At 32.6% G+C, this 25,750-nt stretch overlaps 1 protein-coding gene across 4 annotated transcripts; it reads right to left on the bottom strand.

Annotated features, from left to right (window-relative positions):
* Nucleotides 1–57: 57 nt before the first annotated feature.
* On the bottom strand, nt 58–25,701 carry LOC132719450 (beta-1,3-galactosyltransferase 1-like). Of its 4 annotated transcripts, none has more exons than XM_060703219.1 (3): nt 22,349–25,701; nt 11,004–11,112; nt 58–4,658 (listed from the first exon to the last, which is right to left on the bottom strand). In XM_060703219.1, exon 3 carries the CDS (start codon nt 4,463–4,465, stop codon nt 3,392–3,394), a length of 1,074 nt encoding a protein of 357 aa, XP_060559202.1. In that variant the 5' UTR covers nt 4,466–4,658; nt 11,004–11,112; nt 22,349–25,701; the 3' UTR covers nt 58–3,391. The 4 variants fall into 4 exon arrangements, with proteins under 4 accessions (XP_060559202.1, XP_060559203.1, XP_060559204.1 ...); XM_060703220.1 differs by lacking the exon at nt 22,349–25,701 and adding an exon at nt 19,593–19,718; XM_060703221.1 differs by lacking the exon at nt 11,004–11,112.
* Nucleotides 25,702–25,750: the final 49 nt, after the last annotated feature.

Here is a 25,750-nt window from a genome sequence, read left to right as displayed (position 1 = left end):
TATATTGCGTGAGAAAAAATAAAACACACATAAATACATAGATAAGTCAACTGGTGGTCAATTGGAGTATTATTCCAATAATAAATTGCAACTACATGCTTGTTTATTTCAATACTTCACCTTCAACATTAGATCGTTAACCCAATCTAACTTTCCAGTTTCCAGTTGATTATATGATGTGACAATAAATCAAAAATAACTTAAATACGAAATGGCCGCTGTGGTGTAGTGGTTTGCATACTGGATCGGCAATCCAGAGACTCTTGGTTCAAGTTCGACTAAGGCGTACCAATTTTTCGTGTGTTTTTTTCTGTAATTTTATATATATTATAAGAAATCTGAATACAGAAAGGCATTTACCAAAATCATCATTATCTGTCAAGTCAGATAAGTCATTGATTTTGCGTAAGAACAACAACAAAATACATACATACATACATAGGCCGAGTTTGAAGCAGTCAGAATTGATTTAAAATTGTTTATTAAAAAACCATGACCCGTTATAAAATCGTTAGAAATCGTGATTTTGATTTTTTGTAATAATTGTATTCTTGTGGTCTATTTGGTTTGGTGAAGAACATTTGTTAAATTACAGGAATTCAGTACAAATTGAATATTTGTCGTCTAAAAATTGATTGATGTTTACCAATGGTAGATCAAAATGACATGTAACGAGCTTTCTATCCATTTTTTTTATTGGTCAACGGGCGGTATATTAGAGTATTATTTCAATAATAAATTTTATATATATGATGTTTATTTTAGTAAACCTAAATTATAGTTCACCTTAAACCCGTGTTCACTTTCCAGTCGATTATATGAAGTCGAAATAAGTTAAAAGTAACTGAAATATATAAGGAACAAACGCAATGGCCGCTATGGTACAAAGTATCAAAAGCATATTAAAACGTCTAAATACAGAAAGGCATTTGCAAAAATCATCATTATCTGTACAGTCAGAAAAGTCATTGATTTTGCGTTAGAAAATATAAAACACACATAAAAACATACATATGGCAACTGGTGGTCAATAAGAGTATTATTTCAAAAATTTCAGTAAACGTAAAGTACATTTCACCTTAAACATTAGATCGTTAACCCGATCTCTCTTTCCAGTTTCCAGTTGATTATATGATGTGACAATAATTCAAAAATAATTTAGATATGTAATGACCGCTGTGGTGAAGTCGTTTGCACACTGGATCCGCAATCCAGAGACCCATGATTCGAGTCCCGGTGCAGCGTGCCAATTTTCCGTGTTTTTTTCTGTAATATTTATATATATTTCAAGCAAACATATCAAAACATGTGAGTACAAAAAGGCATTCGCCAAAATCATCATTATCTGCAAAGTCAGATAAGTCATTGATTTTGCGTGAAAAAAATATAAAGAAAAACAACAATACACATACATAAATACATACATATGCCGAGTTTGAAGCAGTCAGAATTGATTTAAAATTGTTTATTTAAAAACCATGACCCGTTATAAAATCGTTAGAAATCGTGATTTTGATTTTTTGTAATAATTGTATTCTTGTGGTCTATTTGGTTTGGTGAAGAACATTTGTTAAATTACAGGAATTCAGTACAAATTGAATATTTGTCGTCTAAAAATTGATTGATGTTTACCAATGGTAGATCAAAATGACATGTAACGAGCTTTCTATCTGTTTTTTTATTTGTCAACGGGCGGTAAATTAGAGTATTATTTCAATAATAAATTTTATATAAATGTTTGTTTATTTTAGTAAACCTAAATTATAGTTCACCTTAAACCCGTGTTCACTTTCCAGTCGATTATATAAAGTCGAAATAAGTTAAAAGTAATTAAAATATATAAGGAACAAACGCAATGGCCGCTATGGTACAACATATCAAAAGCATATTAAAACGTCTAAATACAGAAAGGCATTTGCAAAAATCTTCATTATCTGTGCAGTCAGAAAAGTCATTGATTTTGCGTTAGAAAAAATAAAACACACATAAATACATATATAAAGTCAACTGGTTGTCAATAAATTTCAGTAAACGTAAAGTACATTTCACCTTACACATTAGATCGTTAACCCGATCTACTTCTCTTTCCAGTTTCCAGTTGAGTATATGATGTGACAATAATTAAAAAATAATTTAGATACGAAATGGTTTGCATTGTAATGGTTTGCATACTGGATCGGCAATCCAGAGATCCATGATTCGAGTCCCGGCTGCAGCGTGCCAATTTTTCATGTGTTTTTTTGTGTGTAATATTTCAAGCAAACATATCAAAACATTTGAATACAAAAAAGGCATTTGCCAAATCATCATTATCTGTAAAGTCAGATAAGTCATTGATTTTGCGTGAGAAAAAATATAAGAACAACAACAAAACACATACATACATACATACATACATACATACATACATACATACATACATGCATACATGCATACATGCATACATACATACATACATACATACATACATACATACATACACACATACATACATACAACATCTGAATACAAAAACGCATTTGCCAAAATCATCATTATCTGTAAAGTCATACAAGTCATTGATTTTCCGTGAGAAAAAAACAAAAACTAAAAAAACCACAAACAAACGTACGTACGTACAAACATACATACATTCATGATATTCTACCGATGTTAGATCAAAATGACATGTAACACGTTTTTGATTTACATATTATAATTTGTCAACAGTCAATTAAAGTAGTATTTCAATAATAAATTGTAATTGCCTGTTTGTTTATTTCAGTAAACTTACAGTAAAGTTCACCTTAAATAGTAGATCATTAAACAGGTCTCACTTTCCAGTCCATTAAATGACGTCACAATAAGGTTAAAATAACTTAAATATATAAGGTGTAAACCCAATTGCCACTGTGATGCATTGGTAAGCATAAGTTGGAAATCAATAAGAGACCCGTGGTTCAAGTCCCGACTGAGATGGCCAATTTTTTCGTGTGATTTTTCTTTAATATTTATGTACATATCAATCAAGCAACATCTCATCATTATCTGTAAAGTCAGACAAGTCATTGATTTTGCGTGAGGAAAAAAACAACAACAAAAACAAAAATCACATAGATAGATAGTTCGAGTGTAAGTTTGATGCAGTCAGCATTGATTTTAATTTTTATTAAATAGTCATGAGCGCCGAAATGTCTGTTTGCCTGATAAAAATCGTTGAAAATCGTGATTTCCTTTCTTCAAATAGAATAGCTGAATTCTTGTGGTCTATTTGCTTTGGTGTAGAAAATTTGCTTAATTATAGGAATAATTGGAAACATTTTTCGTCTAACAATTGATGGATACTATTAAAATGTACATCTTTGGGCAATTATCGCATAATGGCGTGTTGTAACCAAGAATTAACCTCTAATTAACAGCGTTTTCTAAAGTATCTGACCACTTTTGACCAAATGGTTGATACGTCTTCCTTATAACTTGCCTGCATAGCAATGTATGTACATTTTTCCCGTTTGACATCCAAACAGTGTTTTACTGCATTAGTTTTTCCCTGCCAATCTCCGTCACTGAACGTTTGATATTTCAATCCTGGAATCTTATGCAGGACATATCCAAACAACAAAACGTCATCGAGATGAAAAAACGGCGACCTCGAAGCGGCGAGATATAAAGATGGCATTATATCATTCGTCATACTCACAAATTTTCCTTTGCAAAATTCCAGATATCTTTTTACTCCCTTGAAATGATTTTCATCAACATACCATTTGGATGTAACATCTCTTTCTACAATATCAGATTTGTATTCACAATATACGTTTGCCTTTTGCAGCGCTTCAGAATGTTTTAATTTATAGATATATAGAAACATATTAACTACAATGTCGTCATCTACTTTCAGAATCATTTCCGCATTTCGACATCTCTCCGTAATCCATTTAAACCCCATCACACCTTTATGTGTAAGATTGTTGTAGGAATCTATAAAATCTCCTTGTACAATATCCTTATACTTTTCAAACTCCATTTCAAGCGCAGATTGGACAACTTGACTCACAGTTCTGCCGACAAGAAACACAACTCTGACTGTTGCTAAATACGAATAATACGTGTCGTTTGTCCAGGTTGTTCTTATGCTTTGTCTCTGTTCAAAATGGTCTGTCGCTGAATTAACTACAACAAGCACCGTTAGATGCTTCACAGAACGGCAGAGATTAGGGTTCTCAATAAGATATGGTGCACTTACAGTTAAAGGAACACTTGGATTAGAAGCATTTATAAGTCGAAATAAATAAGGCTGTACCTTAACAGGATACTTTAAATCCTTAGCATCTTCAAAAAAAGCATAATTATCCAGATTGAAATATTCCGTGTCACTTTGCTCAAAATGTACAAATAAATGTGTGAATATTGTTAACACGAAAAATGTAAAAGTTGCAAAAATCGTGTATTTCTGTAACCGTCGTATCGTGAAAAGTTTCACCATTCTGTTTACTAAACTTATGAAGTGATTAGCTGTGTTTAGGGTTTTTAAACAATCATAAATCCTTGCAGTATTGCACTTTTCAATGTGAATTCAAGCAAATGAAAGAGTTGGCTTCGTTTTGTTCTTCAATCGAAGGAAACAGGAAATCGTGTATCAGGATTCGGCAATAATAGGTAAAAATCAAATCTTCAATCTGAAAGAAAAAGTATTCAATACAATGTGTGATCTACAAATAAAATAGCCCCGGATTTATCTCATTTATACAATTTGATTAGAGTAAGTTTGTAATGCATTCGTTTCTGTTGGTTATAAAGGGTTTTCACCTATTATGGTGTGTTAACCAATGTAGTAATACTACTCTTAATAAGATATGATGATATTTGTGATGAAAATATAATACTTTGGGAAGTTGATAATGGTATATTTTATCATAGTTTGGGGGACCTTTCTGTTGAAAATGTGTCAGATTTAAATCGGATACACATACATGCAGTGTGAGTTATCTGGAGTGTATGTACTAGTTACCCGCAGTTCGTAGCATGCTCATTGATTGGCTCATTTTTTCTTGGGTTTACACAAGGTGACGACAGAGAAAGGAATAACGATAGAAAAGTCATATTCAGAGGCTCGTTCATTGGTTACATTTTTCTAGGGTTACATATTGTGGCAACAGGGAATGTGTTTTTATGTTTGCCTATAAGAGCATCAAAACACACGGCAACCTGATCAATAAGCCCCTCGTACAATTCAGACAGACTCGTGTTTCGATGCTCTTTCTATTACTGAATACATGAATAAGGAAAAATGCTTATAATTTCCGCTATCACTCAGCAATGATTACAAATAAAATGATTTACTTGACTTTGTTATCTGATGACGATGATTATAATTAAACTTTTTTTACTTTTTAAGGCTTATATTTCATATAAAACTTTTATGATATTTTGTAATGAACTCTTAATTAAAAGGGGGCATTATTTTGCAAATTGTGGTCGGTCGGTTGACAACTTCGGTTTATCTCAATAACTAGTTAACCATTTGACAAAGCCTTCAAAGTCATAGGGTATTGCGTAGAAAACCTTAATCTTTTGGCGTTAGTGGTTGGAGGTCATAGTCACAAACCTTACCGATCAATGAATTGAGAACCATGTGAACCACAGCTTCAAATTTCATAGAATGATCACCGTTGTTGTATAAAAGACCGTTATTACTTTTTTGGCACCGATGCTTGAAGGTCGTGGTAAAAATGAAACGGTTTCCGCTCAATAACTTGAGAATCATTTACCAATAGCCTGATTACCTCTATTCAGTAAAAGGCCTCTAATGTTTTTTGGATGCTCATGTGTGAAAGTTTGGGTCACAGTATCATTAAATGTGAAAACCTTTTCCGCCTAGTACGTAGAAAGGATAATCAGCCTCATTGAGTAGGAGACATCTTTTTTTTTGCGTAAAGATCAAGGTCACAGTTAGGTTGAAAGTGAAACGTTTTCCCTTTTTATGTAAAGATACATTAGACCCGCATCCTTCAAGTTTGATATAATGATCACCCTTATTCTAGAAAACAGTGACTTTGAATGTGAAAACCGTTTCCGCTCAATAACTAGAAAAATATTTGACCTATAGCATTCAAACTTTAAAGGATTACCACCCTTATTTAGTGGCTTTTTTAGTAGAGACCCCTATTTTTAAACAGTTTCCAATCAATTAAATGAAAACAAACTGACCTATTTTGCCTTCTTAGTCATCCTTGATAAGAGAAGCTCTTTCATTTTGGGCACATGTGCATAAAGGTTAAGGTCACAGTGACCATGAGCGTTAAACTGTATTACAGGAACAAAAATACAAATCATGGTTAGTTTATTAAAAGAACTCATAAATTATGAAATATATTGTCTTGAATTTTGTGTATATAACACGATTTAGAAATGATACTGAAATGAATATGAAAATAAGTAATAGAAAGAGCATCGAAACACGAAGCCATCTGATTTGTACGAAGGGGCGTAGCTCCCGAGTGTCAAACAGATATCCAAGTGTTTTGATGTAATTTCTCTTTTCTTGCATATTTTTTACTGATTGTTTTAGATGATAGTTTTTACCCATGCTGGAAGTTTCAAATGGCATGGGGGATGCCGAATTAGTCGGGTGTTACAATGGCATGCTTAGAATGACGTAATTTCGCCGTTATGAATGAAGTTATTTCATACGCTGTTGTTAGAAAAAGTTACGATGTAATATGACATAAATTGCCACGGAAAATTGTTTAATCAAGGTTAAGAAATTAAAATAAAATGGAATATGCTAGAAAACGCAAGAAAAACTATCTGACATGTTTGTCGTCGGATCGGAATATCCGTCCCTCGGGAACCAGAACATATGGCAGATATTGTTATTGTATCATATACGAAAAAAAACAGTTTCCCTGTCACCGCAACATGAAAATAAATGAACCAATGTACGAGCATCTGAATATGTCCTTCTATCATTATCCTTTTCCCAGTCGTCATAATAAGTAAACGTCGGAAATAACGTAGCCAATCATGCTCTATATATATCATCAACAGGCAGTGCGGTAACTGGAGTGCATGTTACAGCACTCTAGTTAGCGCACTGTTTATCGGTATAGAATTTAACTCTGACACACTTTCAACAGAAATGTATCCAAACTATGATACAATGATAGTTACTGGCATGTGAATATTAAAAAATTATCTTTATTATCGTTATTAATGGATTTTTTTTTGTTTGGTTAAGCAACCATTTTTAAACATAAACTTAAATGGTAATGAATTGTTTTCTTTAAATACAGTTATTCACTTTATTATCGTTTGTTTATGACCTAACAGTTTTGTTAAGCTTGATATTACAAACTTAAGATTTAGAACTTGGTGAAAATGATAATATGAAAGTGTGTTAAACAATAATTTTGTATCATATTGCACTAGATATGTCTTTGTTAAAATTATTTCACACCTACTATTTTTGAAATTAAATTATGTATTTTTCTCTGTGATATTCATAATGGTTACTTATCATTACTACCAGTTAAAGGTAAGGGGAAGGGCACATTTTGATCTAGCCCTCCGATGATTAATAGATTAATGATTAATCTGCTTTGAAGTTTGGTCATTTCCTGTTTACCTCCCTTACATTAAACTATATGTAACTAACGTTACAACGTCCTCTTTAAACCACTCACAGTAATCATATCTAGTAAATATTTTTATCATTGATTTTACAATACTGCGCGTTGGAAACATCGACTTTCATTGGATAACAGTGATGTTTATATCATTCATAAACGCGACAGATTCAAGTATTTTATACATTATTATTTTTGTTTTATATAAAAGAAAGTATTTGCATTGCACTACAAAGTCGTTATAAATATTTTTGAAAGGTACTATGACCGTCTATAATTGGGTGCGTACCCTAACAACTTTGATCTTATTATATATAAACCATTTCTATTGGGTCATACAACCTGCCAAAATCCAATCTTTATTTCTTAATGTAATGATATAAACTCAAACAAATAGAATTTAGACATTTCGTGTTGTTTACCATTTAAATATAATAGAATTTCAACAGAAAATGATAGAACGATATGAACTACGAGTGTGTGTTTGTTCACGTTACATTTAAAAAAAAACATGCTTTCTGTAAGTGTTGAACACACATTCAAGAATTGATCGTCATAGATATTTAATTATTAGCACAGAAATTTTGTATATTGTGTTTGCTGAAATTATGCTGTAAATAAAAATTGTATTCTTTATCACGCGCGTCAACCAGGTTCACCATCTTTTGAATTATTGGTAGCTACAAATAATATAGGATCTATTAATGATACTATGTGCTACTTTATAGAGACAACTGCCGGTTCGTTTGTAACACTAGATACTATATATAGCTGTAGGTATTCATTTTTAATGTTTCGCTAGCCAATATTTATAGCCATATATAATGCATCATTTTTGAGAGGGAACTAAGTATCATCTTGAAAATGTGAAGAGAGTTGGTATAAGGCGTCATATTTACTGTAAAACAAGTAGTGGATTAGGTACATGTATGGAACGCCGTGACTGTCTTATGTAATCAATGTTTTTGTTATCTTGTGAAACGATGATATTATTTTGTCGTTTGAGCATGTTATCATGTGCAATTTACATCATGTCTTGTCAAATGAACATGCTGACTTGTACAAACAGCATGTTAACTTGTCAAACTATTATGATGACATGTGCAGACAACATGCTATCTTGTCAAAGTATCGTGATGACTTGTGCAAACAACATGTTAACTTGTCAAAGTATAATAATGACTTGTGCAAATGACATGGTATCTTGTCAAAATGTAATGATGACTTGTGCAAACGTCATGTGAACTTGTCAAATTATTGTGCTGACATGTGCAAACAGCATGTTAACTTGTCAAAATGTCATGATGACTTGTGCAAACGCCATGTTAACTTGTCAAAGTATAATGATGATTTGTGAATAGGACATGTTAACTTGTCGAACTATCGTGATGACATGTGCAAACAGCATGTTAACTTGTCAAAGTATAATGATGACTTGTGTAAACAGCATGTTAACATGTCAAATAACCATGATGACTTGTGAACACAACATGTGAACTTGTCAAAGAATCGTGATGACTTGTGCAAATGACATGTTATCTTGTATCATGCTGACATGTCAAAAAGCACTGTTAACTTGTCAAAGTATCATGCTGACTTGTGCAAATACCATGCTAACATGTCAAAATTCAATGATGACATGTGTACGGAAGCTTGTATGTACCCCCGCTATGAAGACATGAAGTCATCTCCCTCGACTTATAGAACACAACAAGTCGTCATAATTACGACGACAAGTTTATATATACCATGTCATTTTGACAAAATATATGTCATCATGTCGAGATACGGCATCCCGACTTTCTTACATAAATAAATTTGTCGACTTGAAGTAACATGTATGTCGACATCCATGTTATTTCTAGTCGACAAATATATTAACGTATGAAAGTCGGGATACCGTATCGCGACATGATGACATATATTTTGTCAAAATGACATGGTATATATAAACTTGTCGTCGTAATTATGACGATTTGTTGTGTTCTATAAGTCGAGGGAGATGACTTCATGTCTTCATAGCGGGGGTACATACAAGCTTCCGTACATGTGTAAACAGCATGTTAACTTGTCGAATTATCGTTATGACATGTGCATACAGCATGTTAACTTGTCCAAGTATCATGATGACTTGTGCAAACGACATGTTAACTTGTCCAAGTATAATGATGACTTGTGCAAATGCCATGCTAACTTGTCAAAATTTCATGATGACATGTGCAAACAGTATGTTTACTTGTCAGATCATCGTGATAACATGTGCAAACAACATGCTAACTTGTCCTAGTATCATGATGACTTGTGAAAGCAACATGTTAACTTGTCCAAATTTCATGATGACATGTGCAAACAGCATGTTAACTTGTCAAAGTATCGTGATGACTTGTGCAAACTACATTCTAACTTGTCAATGTATCATGATGACTTGTGCAAATGCCATGTTAACTTGTCAATGTATCATGATGACTTGTGCAGACAACATGTTAATTTGTCAAAGAATCGTAATGACTTGTGCAAAACACATGTTAACTTGTTAAGGTATTATGAGCATGTCATCACGATAATTCGACAAGTTAACATGCTGTTTGCACATGTCATCATGAAATATTGACAAGTTAACATGTCGTTTGCACAAGTCATTATGATATTTTGACAAGTTAACATGTCGTTTGCACAAGTCATCATGATACTTTGACAAGTTAACATGTTGTCTGCACATGTCATAATGATTATTTGACAAGTTAACATGCTGTTTGAACAAGTCAGCATTGTCTTTAGACAAGATATGATGTAAATTGCACATGTTTATATGCTTAAATGACAAAATAATATCATCATTTCAGAAGATAGCAAAAACATTGATAGCATAAGACAGTCACGGCGTTCTATATACATGTATCATAAATTTTCATTAAAGTTGTTAAAGAGGAAGGTATACGTGAACATGTTATATGTAATGTGTGCAGATCACAGAGGGCCCGTTTCTACCTGACCACATGTACCGGACCACAGAAAAGGCATTCGTGTTATCAGGCAACATTACAAGATCAAAGGACAGGAAAGTTCCTATCATAATATGCTAAGAAAGAGAAAACACAGAATCCTTAAAGAACGCCAAATACCGGAATAACTAAAAATGATGCAGGTCGATTTGATTGGCCCAGTTCATTGATCGAAGTGGTAAATTTAAGCTACAGTCCACGTCTGCCCATTACACCGATCTTAAAACAAAATTCAATATTAACTTACTATAATTTTGAATCATTTGCAGATGTACATGACATTTGATGAAAACAGCGTAAGATTAAGTGTACCATAACGAAATAAATAGCATACCTAAATCCAATGGAATTTTGAAATAGGATCGGTGATTATGAACCAATAAAAAATACTTACTTGTAAACGGCAAAATTGAAAATGTTCCAGGCTTGGTTTGACTGAGCATGTTCCTTGACTGTACTTGAAAAGGCAATCTACCGTACACGCCCCCTAGCACCAACTGAAGCTGAATACAACATTCAACATAATGCTAGAATTTTGAATTTATAATACGACGGTTATCAATGAACCTCTTATGAAGCCTGCGCATCATATACAAAACAGCAGAAGACAAATTAACTTTAAAAGCAGGCAACAGGTCTTAAATATAATTCAACAATTTTGAATAAGGAAAAATAGAAAAAATATGGAACCACAAAGTAAGAAAAAGGACCACGTAGAAAGAACTTAAAATAAAATAAACACAACAATGATGTCGAGATGAAAATTCGTTCGGGATTGGAACTATAATGATTGTGATTAAATGTTAGGGGTGATATTTTACGACTTCCACCTGATCAAGGGACGGAAATACTTCTTTATCTTCATATTATTGATTGCCTTTATTGATAGATTGATTTAATGATAAACAAGTTAACATTGTATCGTTGTTATTTAATGAAGTTAAACTTCTTATCATTGAATGGAAGCAAACATCGCTTTTTTAAAAGTTACTTCATATTTGTTATTCAAACTTCTTACTTTTCATATATTTGTCTTAAAATATAATGTAACAAGAGCTGTCACGCAAGTGACAAATGCCCCCGAAAAGGTTTCTTAAGCTTTGCAGGTATTATGAAAAGAAAAGAGAATAAAAGTAACTAATTGCTTAATATTGTTCTTGTGCAATGAAGTGCTATTTAAAGCAAACTTAACACATTCGGACAATGTTCTTGGATGCGACACATCATCTTGATGTGGTAGACATTTATGCCAAGTTATTTTAAAATCCTTCAATGCATGACAATGTTTCAATTTGGAAACTAATGTGTACCTTCAAACTCTTCTTATGAGCATAAGTACCTTCAAACTATAAGTGTGGCCTTGACCATGGAGGTTGGCACATAGGTCTTACACACAACACGTGTGGTACACATTTCTGCCAAGGTATTTTAAAATCCTTCGATGCATGATAAAGTTATTGTCCGGACGCAAATGTGTGTACCTATAATCTTTTATTGTGATAGCTTGAACCTTCAGAACATAAGTGTGACCTTGACCTTTGAAAAGGGACGTGGTTCTTGGACGCGACACAACATTGTCATGTGATATACATTTTGTGCATAGTTATTTCAAAATCCCTCAATGCAGGAGAAAGTTACAGTCTGAAAATGATTGTTGTGTAAGTGGGGACGGACAGACGGACATTAGCCTTAGCCACGACACATCTTGATGTGGTAGACATTTATAAGTGTCTTCTTGACCTTGTAGGTAGGGACAGGGGTCTTGAACGCGACATGTCGTATTATTGTGGTTGACATTTGTGCATAGTTCTTTTAGAATTCTACCATGCATGACAAAGTTACAGTCCGGACACCAATGTGTGTATCTTTAACTCTAATTTTGATAAGGCGAACTTCAAAATGGAAGTGTGACCTAAACCTTTAAGGTAGGTACGTGATTCTTAAAGGCGACACATCGTCTTGATGTGGTAACCATTTATGCCAAGTTATTCTAAAATCCTTTGATGCATGACAAAGTTACGGTCCGGACACAAACGTGTGTACATATAAACTCTTATTGTAAAAAAATGAAACTTCAAAATGTTAGTGTGACCTTGACCTTAAAGGTAGGGACGTGATTCTTAGACGCGACACATTGTCTTGATGTGGTAGACATTTATGCCAAGTTATAGTAAAATCATTTGATGCATGACAAAGTTACAGCCCGGACACGATTGTGTTTACCTATTAACTCTAATTGTGATAAAGTAAACTTCGAAATTGTAGGTTGACCTTGACCTTTCAGGAAGGGACGTAATTCTTAGACACGACACATCGTCTTGATGTGGAAGACATTTATGCCTAGTTATTTTGAAATCCTTTGATGCATGACGTTACAGTCTGGACACGAATGTGTGTACTTATTAACTCTATTTGTGATTATGTGAAATTTCAAAATGTAAGTGTGACCTCGACCTTTGAGGTAGGGACGTGGTTCTTGGACGCGACCCATCGTCTTGATATGGTAGACATTTGTGCCAAGCTTTTTCAAAATCCCTAAATGTATGACAAAGTTACAGTTCGGACACGAATGAAGTGGCGACTCACATACAGACAGACAGACGGACGGTGCGATTTAAATATGCCTCCCTTCGGGGACATAAAAATGCAAACAACAGTAAAGTTATTTTTGAACTTAGAAAGGCTCCACTTATTCATATTATTTTTCAGACAGAACCCAAAAATATAACAGGAAAGATCAACAAAGGAGGGTTACGTTCGTTTATTAAACGCAGCACAATAATAGCTCCCCTGTCATATATGACCATAGGTAATGCACCTGGAATGACAACAAAAAATAGGAGGGTACTTGGGAGGGGCAAGGACTGGGCTTATCGAAATTAAAAAAAAAACAATATAATCTCGGGGTTGGAACCCCATATGTATCTCAAAAATGAGCATCGGTAAAAAAATGTATGTGAATTCCCGCTGCTCAAGATATGAAGCATAACACCAAATGTGATAGGTCATTCGCAGGGTAAGTTTTCACTTTTTTAAACAGTTATGTAAAATTCTATGCTTTTTTAAAGAAAATCGAAATGTGATTCTACCCCCCGACTCTCGTCTATATTACCCATTTTTGTTTTGGGTTTTTATGCAGTCTTCATCGAGATATTCTTTCCGTCGTGGGTTCTAGTGTGTCCAAAACATGCACTGTGTATTAAGAAAATGTCATTAAACGGCAAAAAAACAGAGATTTTACGAAATCTCACTACAGACCGATTCATTACATTCAGACAAATACTGATTTAAATATTTATTGAGATTTGGCTAAAAACGAAGAAATTGCTGCTCAAAGTTGCATTTTTTGTGTATCATCCTGTTATTATCCGAAATAGACACATTTTCATGAGACGACTTTGAAAAATAGCATCCATATAGAAAGAGATAAAAGACATTCTGCATACGAAAGGTATTGAAAATACGTAGACATGGTGGGAAGACCTTGCTTATTTTGATTTATTGACGTCGTGTGTACTGCAATCATTCCCTTTTTATGCCGTCATGCATTAATTAATTAACTAATTATTCACTCGACTGCACTGTCTGCTTAATAGGGGAGTAATGTGGGGTGTGTTTGAATTTGTAATGACGCTGTAAGAAAGTTAGTGAAAATGATCATAGAAACTTTGCATATTTATTTTCAACATCAAGGAACGTCCTTGCATAATATCTACATGGTTCACTTCATGCCCATAGTCGCAATTATGGGTCAACGCCTATTTGACTTATTTCATGCCTGCTTTGTAACTCTTTGAATGAATTTAAAGAAACTTTAACAAATCTTTACCGCATTGAGCGGACATGCATTCTTTTCATAAATGTTATTTTGCCTAAGGAGGCACTACCTCTATGAATCTTTTCATGAGTACCATTTCATGTCCCCGAGAAAATAATAATAATCGTTAATAATCGACTTATTGATATAAATTTAAAAATCCATCTTTTGGCATGTCATTAAAAATGCTCATGAAACGGCGGTTGGCGTAATTATTTACAGCAATGTTTTTCTGTGTCTTTGGTCATCCAACCAGTCAGAAACACCAAACATACTTCTGACTGGCTCATATGATGTGGGGTTTACAATATCGGTCATTTTGACATGTTACATAAAAAGTAACCGAGGTTCCGAGTGGAGAATTTAATTTATGAAGAGAAGCCAAATATAAATTGAAATTTTATGTTTATTTAATTCTCATTTCTGTTTATCATGCGATAAAACAGTTATTATATATCGAACTCGACTATTATGTAGAATACCATTGCATGGGGCGGCATCTCGGGTTTTCCCTATACAGACACTGTTCTCAGCCCATACCGTATTCTGTAACGAAAACCCTTCGATGTCGCATCAGGCCATGATATTTCCACATAACAGTCTCGTTGCTATAACTTGTGGAATCTTAAAGTGATAAATATTTTGATGAATGTAAACATTATTATAGAAACATATTACATGACACGATGGCTTAACAAAGTTCAATACTTTCAGTTTGGCTTGTCCAAGTTCCATTATCCTTTATTAGTGAATTGTTTATCATACGAGTACTATCCACTCTGTATCAACATTTTCATGTACTCAGGCCTTTAAGTACTTTTAACTCTAGCATAAGCTAGTGAGCCCTGTCATTGCGGTGATCAAACACACTAATGATACTATTGAACTTTCAGCCAAAGCTAAGAAACCTTAATTGTTCCTTTACATTGGCTTTTTAATGATTAAATGGAAGTTGTCCATAATTTTGTAGATGGTTTTCTACATCACTTATAGATCTCTTCAGCACATATGGAGCTCAAATGCAATTTTAAGCAGCGATTTCTTCGTTTGTAGCCAAATCTCAAAGAATGTTTAAATCAGGATTTGTCTTAATGTAAAGCATCGGTCTGTAGTGAGATTCGTAAAATCTGTGTTATTTTGAGCCCGTTGCATGTTTTGAACACACAAGAACCCACGAAGGAAAGAATATCTCGATGTAGACTGCATAGAAATCAAAAACAAAAATGGGTAATATAGAGGAGAGTCAAGAGGGTAGAATCACATTTCGATTTTCTTAAAAAAAAGATTGAATTTTATATATATATTTTCATAGTCACACCTGTTGTTATGCTTCACATCTTGAGCAGCGGAAATTTACATATGAGCCGTGTCATGACAAAACCAACATAATGGGCATTATGTTTAATACGTTGTTTGAGTATTTCTATTTTTCTTAATTTGATACCCTTAAAAATCTGAATGTCAAGTTCATTTAATTGTTACATAAATAACCTCCATGAATAGATTTTAAATATAAGGAAGGTAAGATGTTAAATAACTTACATACCGTAAAAGATATTTCATAAAAAAGTTAAGACTTGGTTATTGTTCAACAATTTAAATATTCAAGTTTTTTAAACTTGACATTCTTTATTCCGAACTTGTCGACTTTGATATTCTTGCCTTCTCTGAAACATGGCTGAACAATACAATATCATCTGATGATCTTAAACTCTTATCTTACAATACTCCTGAACGAAAAGATCGGATTGATGATTCTCATGGCGGAGTTATCCTCTATGTTCGAGAAAATCTGCATTATAAGAGACATTACAATTTAGAACTTAATAACTTGGAGTGTATCTGGATTGAATTGATTCCTGAAAATAACAAACATGTACTCTTCGGTCTATTTTATCGACCTCCTAATGCCGATGCAAATTACAGTAATAAGGTTGAAGACTCAATCGCTCTTGCTATCGATACAAATATTTCTGACATTATCCTTACAGGTGACCTCAATTATGATGCCATTAACCATAACTTCAAACAGAAAAATCAATTCAATTACACAAACAATTTAATATGAGTCAACTTATTGACGAACCTACTCACTTTACCGAAACATCACAATCATTAATAGATCTCATATTTGTAACTAATATAAATAACATCGTAAAAGCTGGTGTTGGTGAACACTTTCTCAACCAAGAACATCGATTCCATCTCCCAGTTTTTGTTTTCTCAAATTTAGAAAACCCTCTCAACGTGGATTTCAACGAACTATATGGGAATACAATCGAGGTGACTTTGATAAAACTCCGACAAGATCTACTAAATTATATAACTGGCATACATGCACTCACGCAGATATAGACACATATGCGGACAATATAACAAATCAGATCATAAATATTGCAAAAATTAATATACCAAATAAACAAATACATGTTAGACCATCAGATGCTCCATGGATGACTAGTACAGTAAGAAGTCACATTAGAAAACGAAAACGCATTTACAGAAAAGCAAAACAAACACAGTCTTTACATCATTGGCAAAAATTCCGACAACTTAGAAATGAAACTATTTTATTGATTCGCGAAGCTAAATCAAATTATTATTGCAAATTATCGGATAAACTCAAAAGAGGATCATTATCGTCTAAAGACTGGTGGAAAACGTTAAAATCATTTATATCATCACAACAAATAACTCCAATACCCCCATTACAAAATCCAGAAACACTCGAACTTAACTTTACAGATGAAAACAAAGCAAATTTATTAAACGACTATTTTATTAAACAAACACTCATTGAAGATTCAAATAAGCATGTACCTGATCTTGGTCCATCAATGACAACAACTTCACTATCTGAAATTACACTAACTGAAACTGAAACATAAAATGTCCTAAGATCATTAAATCTTGAAAAAGCATCCGGTCCTGATGGTATAAGTAATAGAATTCTACGCGAAGCGTCACATGAACTCTCTCAACCTCTTTGTGATTTGTTTAATGCCTCACTTCTTCGTCGTAAAGTACCATCGACATGGAAAGTAGCCCATGTATCTGCAATTTTTTAAAAAAGGTGACTCCTCTCTTCCAAATAATTACCGCCCTATCCTCTCTTCTTAATACAATTGAAAAAGTTTTGAGCGGCTAATATTCAAACATCTTTTCAACCATCTCCAAGCTAACAACTTTCTTACTCCTGTTCAATCCGGCTTTATTCCTGGCGACTCTACTGTTAATCAACTTGTTTTTATCTATGATACACTGTGCAAAGCACTTGACAATGGTCTAGAAGCTCGGGTTATTTTCTTTGATATCAGTAAAGCGTTCGATAAAGTCTGGCATAAAGGTATACTTTCAAAACTCAAATATGCAGGTGTTTCCGGCAGCCTCCTCGAATGGTTTTCTAACTATCTCACTAATAGGCGTCAACGTGTAGTTATATCTAATTCAAAATCATCTTGGGGTACTCTTTCAGCTGGAGTACCACAAGGTTCTATTCTTGGCCCTCTGCTATTCCTTATTTTCATAAATGATATTGTTCTAGATCTCCAATCATCTGTCAACCTTTTTGCTGATGATACAAGTCTCTATATTGTCATAGAAAATCCACTAGTCGCAGCTCAACAGTTACAAACAGATATACAGACAATCACAACATGGGCAGATAATTGGCTTGTCACATTCAACCCATCAAAGACAGAATCACTTATTGTATCTAGAAAACATAACGCAAACCACCCTTCTTTATATATGCTCAATCAAAATATACCAGAAGTTAACGATCATAAACACCTAGGAATTATTCTCTCTAATAACTGTAATTGGCATTCACACATTGAATATATAACCGAAAAGGCTTGGAAGCGCGTCAATATAATGCGAAAGTTGAAATATTCTTTGGACAGAAAAATCTCTGAGATAATTTACACTTCATTCATTCGTCCTATTCTTGAATACGCAGACGTCATTTGGGGAAATGCTTTTCAATATGAACTCGAAAGCTTAGATAAAGATTCAGAATGAATGTGCCTAGGATTGCTTCAGGTGCGACAAGATTAGTTTCTATCGAATGCCTAATTCAAGAACTTAATTGGGAAACATTAGAACAAACGACGGTATAATCACCGATTAATTTTGTTTTATAAAATGCATAACAATTTGACTCCCGACTTTCTCTCTTCCTTAATTCCTGATCAAACTAACACAAGGTATAATTTACGTAACTCTGATAATACTGCTGGAATATATGCGCGAACTTCTTTATACTACAACTCCTTTTCTTCCCTCTTCTATACGCGATTGGAACAACTTACCAACCGAAGTTCGGAACTTACCAACACTTTCATCATTCAAGAACTTCTTAACACGTAACAAGAAAACGCACACCAAATACTTACTATTCTGGTAACAGAAAATTACAGGTTCTCCATACACGTCTCGCACAAAATGCAGTTCTTTAAAATTATCATCTTTTTCTAAGAAACATATCACCCTCACCTTTATGTGAATGTGGTCAAGTCCAAAAAGCAACTATCACTTCTTCTTTGAATGTTATCGCTACAACTTGTACCGAAATGAATTATTTATTAATATTCAAGCTTTTGATATCAATCTCGATATTCTTCTCTTCGGAAACCCTGGCCTATCAGATGATGATAATTCAACAATATTCTCTAACGTGCAGTCTTTTATAGCAAAACTAAAAGATTCCTTTAACGATTAACACATAACAAATAATATGAGACTCTTCTTCCCCTTTTTCTCTTTGAAATTACTACTTCCTTTCATACTCCATATAATATTGGTTTCTATTATACCATTTGGTAATATATATTTTTCTCAGAAAATTTTAGATCACCAGTTCGACACCGATATATTTAACAACTAAAACGGAGAAGAATTCTATAAGACCTAGTCTTTTCATTCTAATCCTCTTCTTTGGAATATTGTCAAATTTTGTATGGTGTATATATTTCAAATGTTATTATGTACATATTCTGAAATAAATATGTTTAAACTAAATATTCAAGTTCAATCGTTTTGTTTTATGATAAAGTTCTTGTATTAAATTACCTTAAACCACTTATTTCACGCATTTCTATAATCTATAAACATATTTTTTCATAAAAATGTATAAAAACAATTAAGAATTCAAAAGAATTTTACCTGCTGATATTTTTAAACTTCCGTTAATGCATAAAACTACAAAATGAATAAGCAAGCTAATAATGTTCAATCAAAACGAGTTGTTCGAGTTGTTAGGCGACCATATCTTTTGAAGAATTTTTTTTTTTGTTAGAAATTTTTTTTTAGAATTTTTGTAGATTTTTTTCTTTTTTATTCTATTTAATTAATTTATTTTTTGTTGTTGTTTTTTATATTGTTTGTCTGTTTTTTTGTTTTTTTGGTATTATCTTATTTTTCTAATTATAAGGAATGCATGAGCAATATTTATTTGTACGAAGCAGAATGATTCAATAGGCCCTTTATCTAAAGTAAATATTTAAATAATGATTGTTACAGCGTGTTTGATTAAATAAAGAAGCCACGTGGTTTCCGGGGGGGCAAAGTTTACGGAAGAGTATACTGACTCCCAATGACCCGCAATATGTTGTTATGTTAAACTTTTTTTTTTCATCGTTTTATTTGGTTTTACGCATTTACAATGTTTTAATCATTATTACTATTGTTGAAAATAAAACTTAAAAGGGACTCAAATGAGGTTTTTTGACATGATGGGACTGAAAATATTTTTCCAAATAAATGTACCATTGGATGTAGGTTTAGACCACTAATCTTTATGTATAATTTTAAATCATTCGCGCACTTTTTTCGCGTTTTTCCAGAATAATTATTCAAATTGTAAAAAAATGACCCAAAATGAAAAGCGTTTAAACATTTTTCACTCAAATAGGGCTAAGAAAGGCATAGAAACATGAATTGTAATTTATTTCAAAGTATATTTCTTAACTATCTTTGCATATATTTCTGTTTAAAGTGCCCCATCTCATTTATGTAAGAATTTCAAATATTATGTTTTTAGGCTTTTAAACCTCACTGCAGTCCCTTTAACATATAAGGCACATTATACCTACGAAATATGTATTTTATATTCTTTGGAAATGCCATAAATGTGTTTAATAATGTTTCAATAAAAAATTTAGAGGATGTAACATGTATAAATAGTTCAGACGGAAAAGTAGCAAAATGTAAACAAAGCAGAAGTTTGACTTCCATACAAAATAATAATTTACTATGAATAAATTCAATTCAGACGTTTATTGCAATTAAGTAAATACATACTTCTAGCAAATTATAAATGATAGAAACGTACATGTAAACATGTAATAAAAATATAAACATAATTATACCAATTGCCGACAGATCAAAAAGATAGTCCAGATATGGAATTGGTATATTTTTTTTAACTGTAACAAGATACGAAAAACAAATAGGCTAAAAAAATAAATTTACACAAAAGATAAGCAAAGGTGTTTTTTTTTTCATAATTACAAAGTGGAGTTAAATTAAGACGTGTTTGAAATGTCAAATGGTGTTCAAAGCTCTAAAAGAACTGGTAGCTTTACGATTTGCTGCAGTGAACATATCAAGATAAGTTTATAAATTTGATAAACATTTGTCAAATGTGACACTGTTTACATTACATTACTGGTGGAATAATAGAGTCACTGAATGTTTGAAAAGTTGCAATAATTTTTTACTATAAATTAAAGTTGAACATTTATTTCACCCATTGTTCATCTTATCTTATATTGCTCAGAACTGTTCACAATGTGGCAAGTACAGATTCATTTTTAATAAATATTGGTACCGGCCTTTAAAGCCCCATGTTCAGAATAACAACTTTATGCATGTTACACTGATAAATTTTATTAAATGTAAATGAAGTTTTTTTCCCCAAAGTTTGATTTTGAAACTAAGTATTTGCATTTGAACGTTGACCTAAAAGTAACAAATTGACAATCAATTTAAGATAAGCAGAAAACTGTTTTAAGTAAAAGCTAAACATATCCTCTAACTACAATGCAAGTAGCGTTTGGTATTTATTTGTTCGAGATTCAGTAAAAAAAATCATTAAAAACCGCTTTGTCATTAGTGACATGAGGATATTTTGTTTTTCATACCGGTTAATCATGAGAGGGGTACCGTACAAGATGAATACAATCAACAGTGCAAATATGGATAAATGTTTTAAATGCACACTTAATTGTACGAGTAGAAAGTGCTTTTATTAGACTTTGGTGCTTGGAAAACCAATGTGAAAGTTACTTCTTACAATTATCAAAGTGTGAAATAACACCAAATCTTTTTAAGTAATGATTTGAACGAAATTTATCTTTTTGTGTTATTTATTGTACAATACATGTACTTAAAACATGGCACTTGAAAGGAACCTTGTATTTGAGTCATTGGTCTGCATAATAAAACACTTTCGTCTATGAATGTAAACTAAAAAAACAAAACTTTTTTTTTTACTAGAAACTAGAACATTACACAAAATCAAAATCGAAATGATATACATATATTTGGACGCTATTAAAGAATTTGATGCAATAGAAGAGATGTTTTGGCATTTTTTATAACTGAATCGTCAATAATCAAGTCATAGAGTTTTATTAATACTTTTATGTATAAACGCCTGAAAGGTTTTACACTTGAAGTTTCGTATTAACACTTTATTAACCGATGGAAGGGAATTTAAAGTTATAGTAAAAACAGAAGATCCATGTTAACATGGCCATCCCCCGCCGAATGTGTTTGCTCATTTGAAGAATGTATATGTAGTACAGCAGAATAATTCAATTTTAAGAGGTCTTTTGGTAATGAAAACTGATGGCTGAAGTGATTACAGATTTGAAACCTATGTGAATAATGATGGCTGAAAATAACAAAGGACAAACCTGAAAAATTATGCATGAAAGGTTATCATTCTTGTGTGCTGCACACCTCCTCAATGAGATATATCCACATATGAAGTTCCAAATTAATACGTCTTACACGCTTTGAGATAAGCTCCGGAGAAAAAGTATGAAAAATAAAAAAGGGCAATAACTCAAAAATTATAAAGGGTAGAGTTACACATAGCATTCATCCTCAATAAGATAAATCCACCTATGAAGTTTTATGTTGACATCTCAAAGCCTTTTTTTACTTATGCTTCAATCAGATGAAAAATTAAGTATGGAAAATAACAAAGGGCAATAACTAAATTATTATGAGGGGTAGAGTTATCATTATTGTGCACTGCAAACCTCCTGAGTGAGATACATCCGCCCATGAAGTTTCATGTTGATATCTCAAAGGCTTTTGAGTTATGCTTTGGAGAAAAATTAAGTTTAAAAAAAAGGGACAAAGAGCAATAACTGAAAAATTGTGCATGGTAAAGTGGCATTATCATTATCATTCTTGTGCACTCGATCTATCCACCTATGATGTTTTAAGTTGATACCTCAAATACTTTGTTAGATATGCTTCCACAAAAATATGGGACGGACAGATGGACGGACGGACGTCCAGATGTTCTAACAGGACAGTAATATTGCGGCTAGTCTTTTGTTCTCTCTATTGTTACTTTTAGCCACACAAAGAAAATATCCACATAGAAGAATTACAGAATTAATGACATCAAAGAGAAAGAACAGGTACCTATTGTCCCTCTAGTCACATTATTACTGTCCTGTAAGAGTGGACAGACGGACGGAGACTATTTCTATATCCCCGCCGCCTTACGATTTTATCCACCCATGAAGTTTTATAGTGATATCTCAAAGGCTTTTTGAGTTATCCTCTGGACATTCCGTAATGCTTTTATGTGGCTATTTTCTTTTGTGTGGCTAAATAGAACAATAGAGAAAACAATAGAGTAGCCACAATCGTAAGAGGTAAGAGTTAATGATACAAAACATGTTTCGAACAAATTGAATGAATGGTCTACTTCCATTATTAATTACGTAGATGGGTCTTGCTTAACCTAAGTTCTGTTTTTGGTCATAGATATTTTCTTTGGGCGGTTCATTATACATGGTACTGATTTGTATAACTAAAATTTACATCATTTCTTTCTTCTTCTAATACCATTTGATTAATTTCTAATTTGAAAGAGATGATAATATCGACCTCTGGTTAACCAAAGTTGAAATTATGTATGATATCAACACAAAGCAATTAATGATTACCATTTCTCGTAAAACAAATTGGCTATGTAATCAAATTTTTCAAAAGTATCAAATACCAGCGTCAAAGGTATTCATGCATTTGTTTGACACTTGGAAAGAAAAATGTGAAGAGTAAAAGTAAGATACAATTTCAATATTTCGAACAACATTTATATATTAAAATGTAATAAGCAAAAATTAACAAGTAAGTTTTCATTAGAAATAGATATTAAGGGCTAATACAGGCAGGTTTTGGAAAACATTAAGAACCTCGATCAATGTAAAGAGAATGTTTATTTTGTATATAGCGACTTGAAGAGAATTTGTAACAAAACTGACAGAACAAAATTTAAGATAAAAGAAATTATTTGTGTGTGATATTTTAGACTTAATTGTGTCAAAATTGTTATTAAAACTGTATAACAAAATATGGGATTGAATGGAATCAAGCAACACATTTGAAGGAAGTTTCTATACCACTAAATAATTAAACCCTTCATTGTTCGTCAAAGGTCCGTGGCAGATATCCTATTGAATTAGGTCAAAGACAAGTAAGGTTGGTATTGTAGTAGGAATGCCAAAGGCCTCAAATATTAACGGTTTTGGTTTTAGCTTACTAGTTGTTGTTGTGACTCAATGATTCACATACTTACATTTTCACTCATTATGCTTACTCCTTACTTGATTGATTACTTGCTTTTCTTTACTTTACTTTACTTAATTTGTCAGTCTTTCTTACTTTCTTTCTTACTTCCTTCCTCAAATACTTATTTATTGACTTGCTTACCAACTTACTTTCTTACATCCAAGCTCACTCATTACCCGCTCGCTCACTCGATCAATCGATCGCTCACACACTTCATTTTCTAATTTTAGAAATTTAAATATAAACAAAACATGTAACAATTAGCAAATGAACCAAATGAACAACGGCAGTAAATTTATTTTTAAACTAAAAAGCATTCAGTTTACAGAAACAATACAACATGCAACATATAAATTTTATCTCAAATTGGATTAATATATCAATATACTTTATACATAAGAAAGAAAAGATCAAACTACATGCCGTTAAAGATAATCCATAAAAAAGTCTTCGTTAAATATAATTTTAAAATTTCTCCATGCACAATTTAATAACTTTTTCCTTTTTCCAAAATATGTTAAATATAATTATATTAAAATCAATTATTTCAAGTATGACTCATCTATTAGCTCTTTTGTTAATATGTTAATATTAAATTATTTTACCCGCTGTTGCACTTTTTCTGCAGTAATGTATCAAACTTTATATCCGCACAACGTGGATTAATATCTAATTTGTGTGCGTCATTACTTATTCGGAGCAGTATTTAGTTGTTAAACAACCAAATATTTTTACCCTCATGCTCTTAAAGTATTTTAAAGCACAAAGACATTTTTAGATTATTTCGGTATGTTGTCAATATTATCTGTCATTACCAATGCCTGAAAGATTAATGTTTGTACTACTGAACTATTCATTCTGATAACTCGTCTTATGTAAAGAAAACATTCAAATACTTATTCACATTGTATTATGCCATTAAAGCGTCTGTTAATCTACCTATCAACACATTTATCAATTCGAACCCTGAATAATCAATAACATTAGCCCAAAATGATGAAGGAATCAGAATGTCATCTACGAGGTCACAACGCAGAATTGCCTTATCACAATGTCTATATAAAGACTGTCAAAGTTGCAGTTAAGAAATGATGAAAACAAAAGTTATATGCACGGCTGTTACACACAATTATTGATTGGAGTAGATTCCAAGTGCTCACACGACATAACAACGTGTTAACACTCAACTTAAATGTACACTAAAGTTACTATCCCACACATTGTAGTTTGGGCTTTCTTTGAAATAAAAATCAATGCCATCAACAGATTAAATTTCACCACAGGATCGTTCATTTAAATGGAACTAGATCATTAATACATGTCTTGTCTGACGGAAAAAATAACCCATCTAAGTGAAGTACAAATGTATTTGCAATGGTAATGCTGCTGCGATTTTAAACCGTTGCAACGTTTTGTTTTGTAAATATTAACTTTAAATAATAAACACACCTGTTAACTGGTTAGAGAGATCATTTGGTTCCGGGCGAGTAGAACAATTGTGC

Source organism: Ruditapes philippinarum, unplaced genomic scaffold (genome assembly GCF_026571515.1).
Source record: "Ruditapes philippinarum isolate M1 unplaced genomic scaffold, ASM2657151v2 ctg8513_1_1_1_1, whole genome shotgun sequence".
In the NCBI taxonomy this organism is placed as follows: Eukaryota; Metazoa; Mollusca; class Bivalvia; order Venerida; family Veneridae; genus Ruditapes; species Ruditapes philippinarum.
This window is presented reverse-complemented; position numbering and strand designations above follow the sequence as displayed.

Coding starts and splice junctions, on each gene's coding strand:
- LOC132719450 (XM_060703219.1), bottom strand. CDS start 4,465: ATGGTGAAACTTTTCACGATACGACGGTTACAGAAATACACGATTTTT.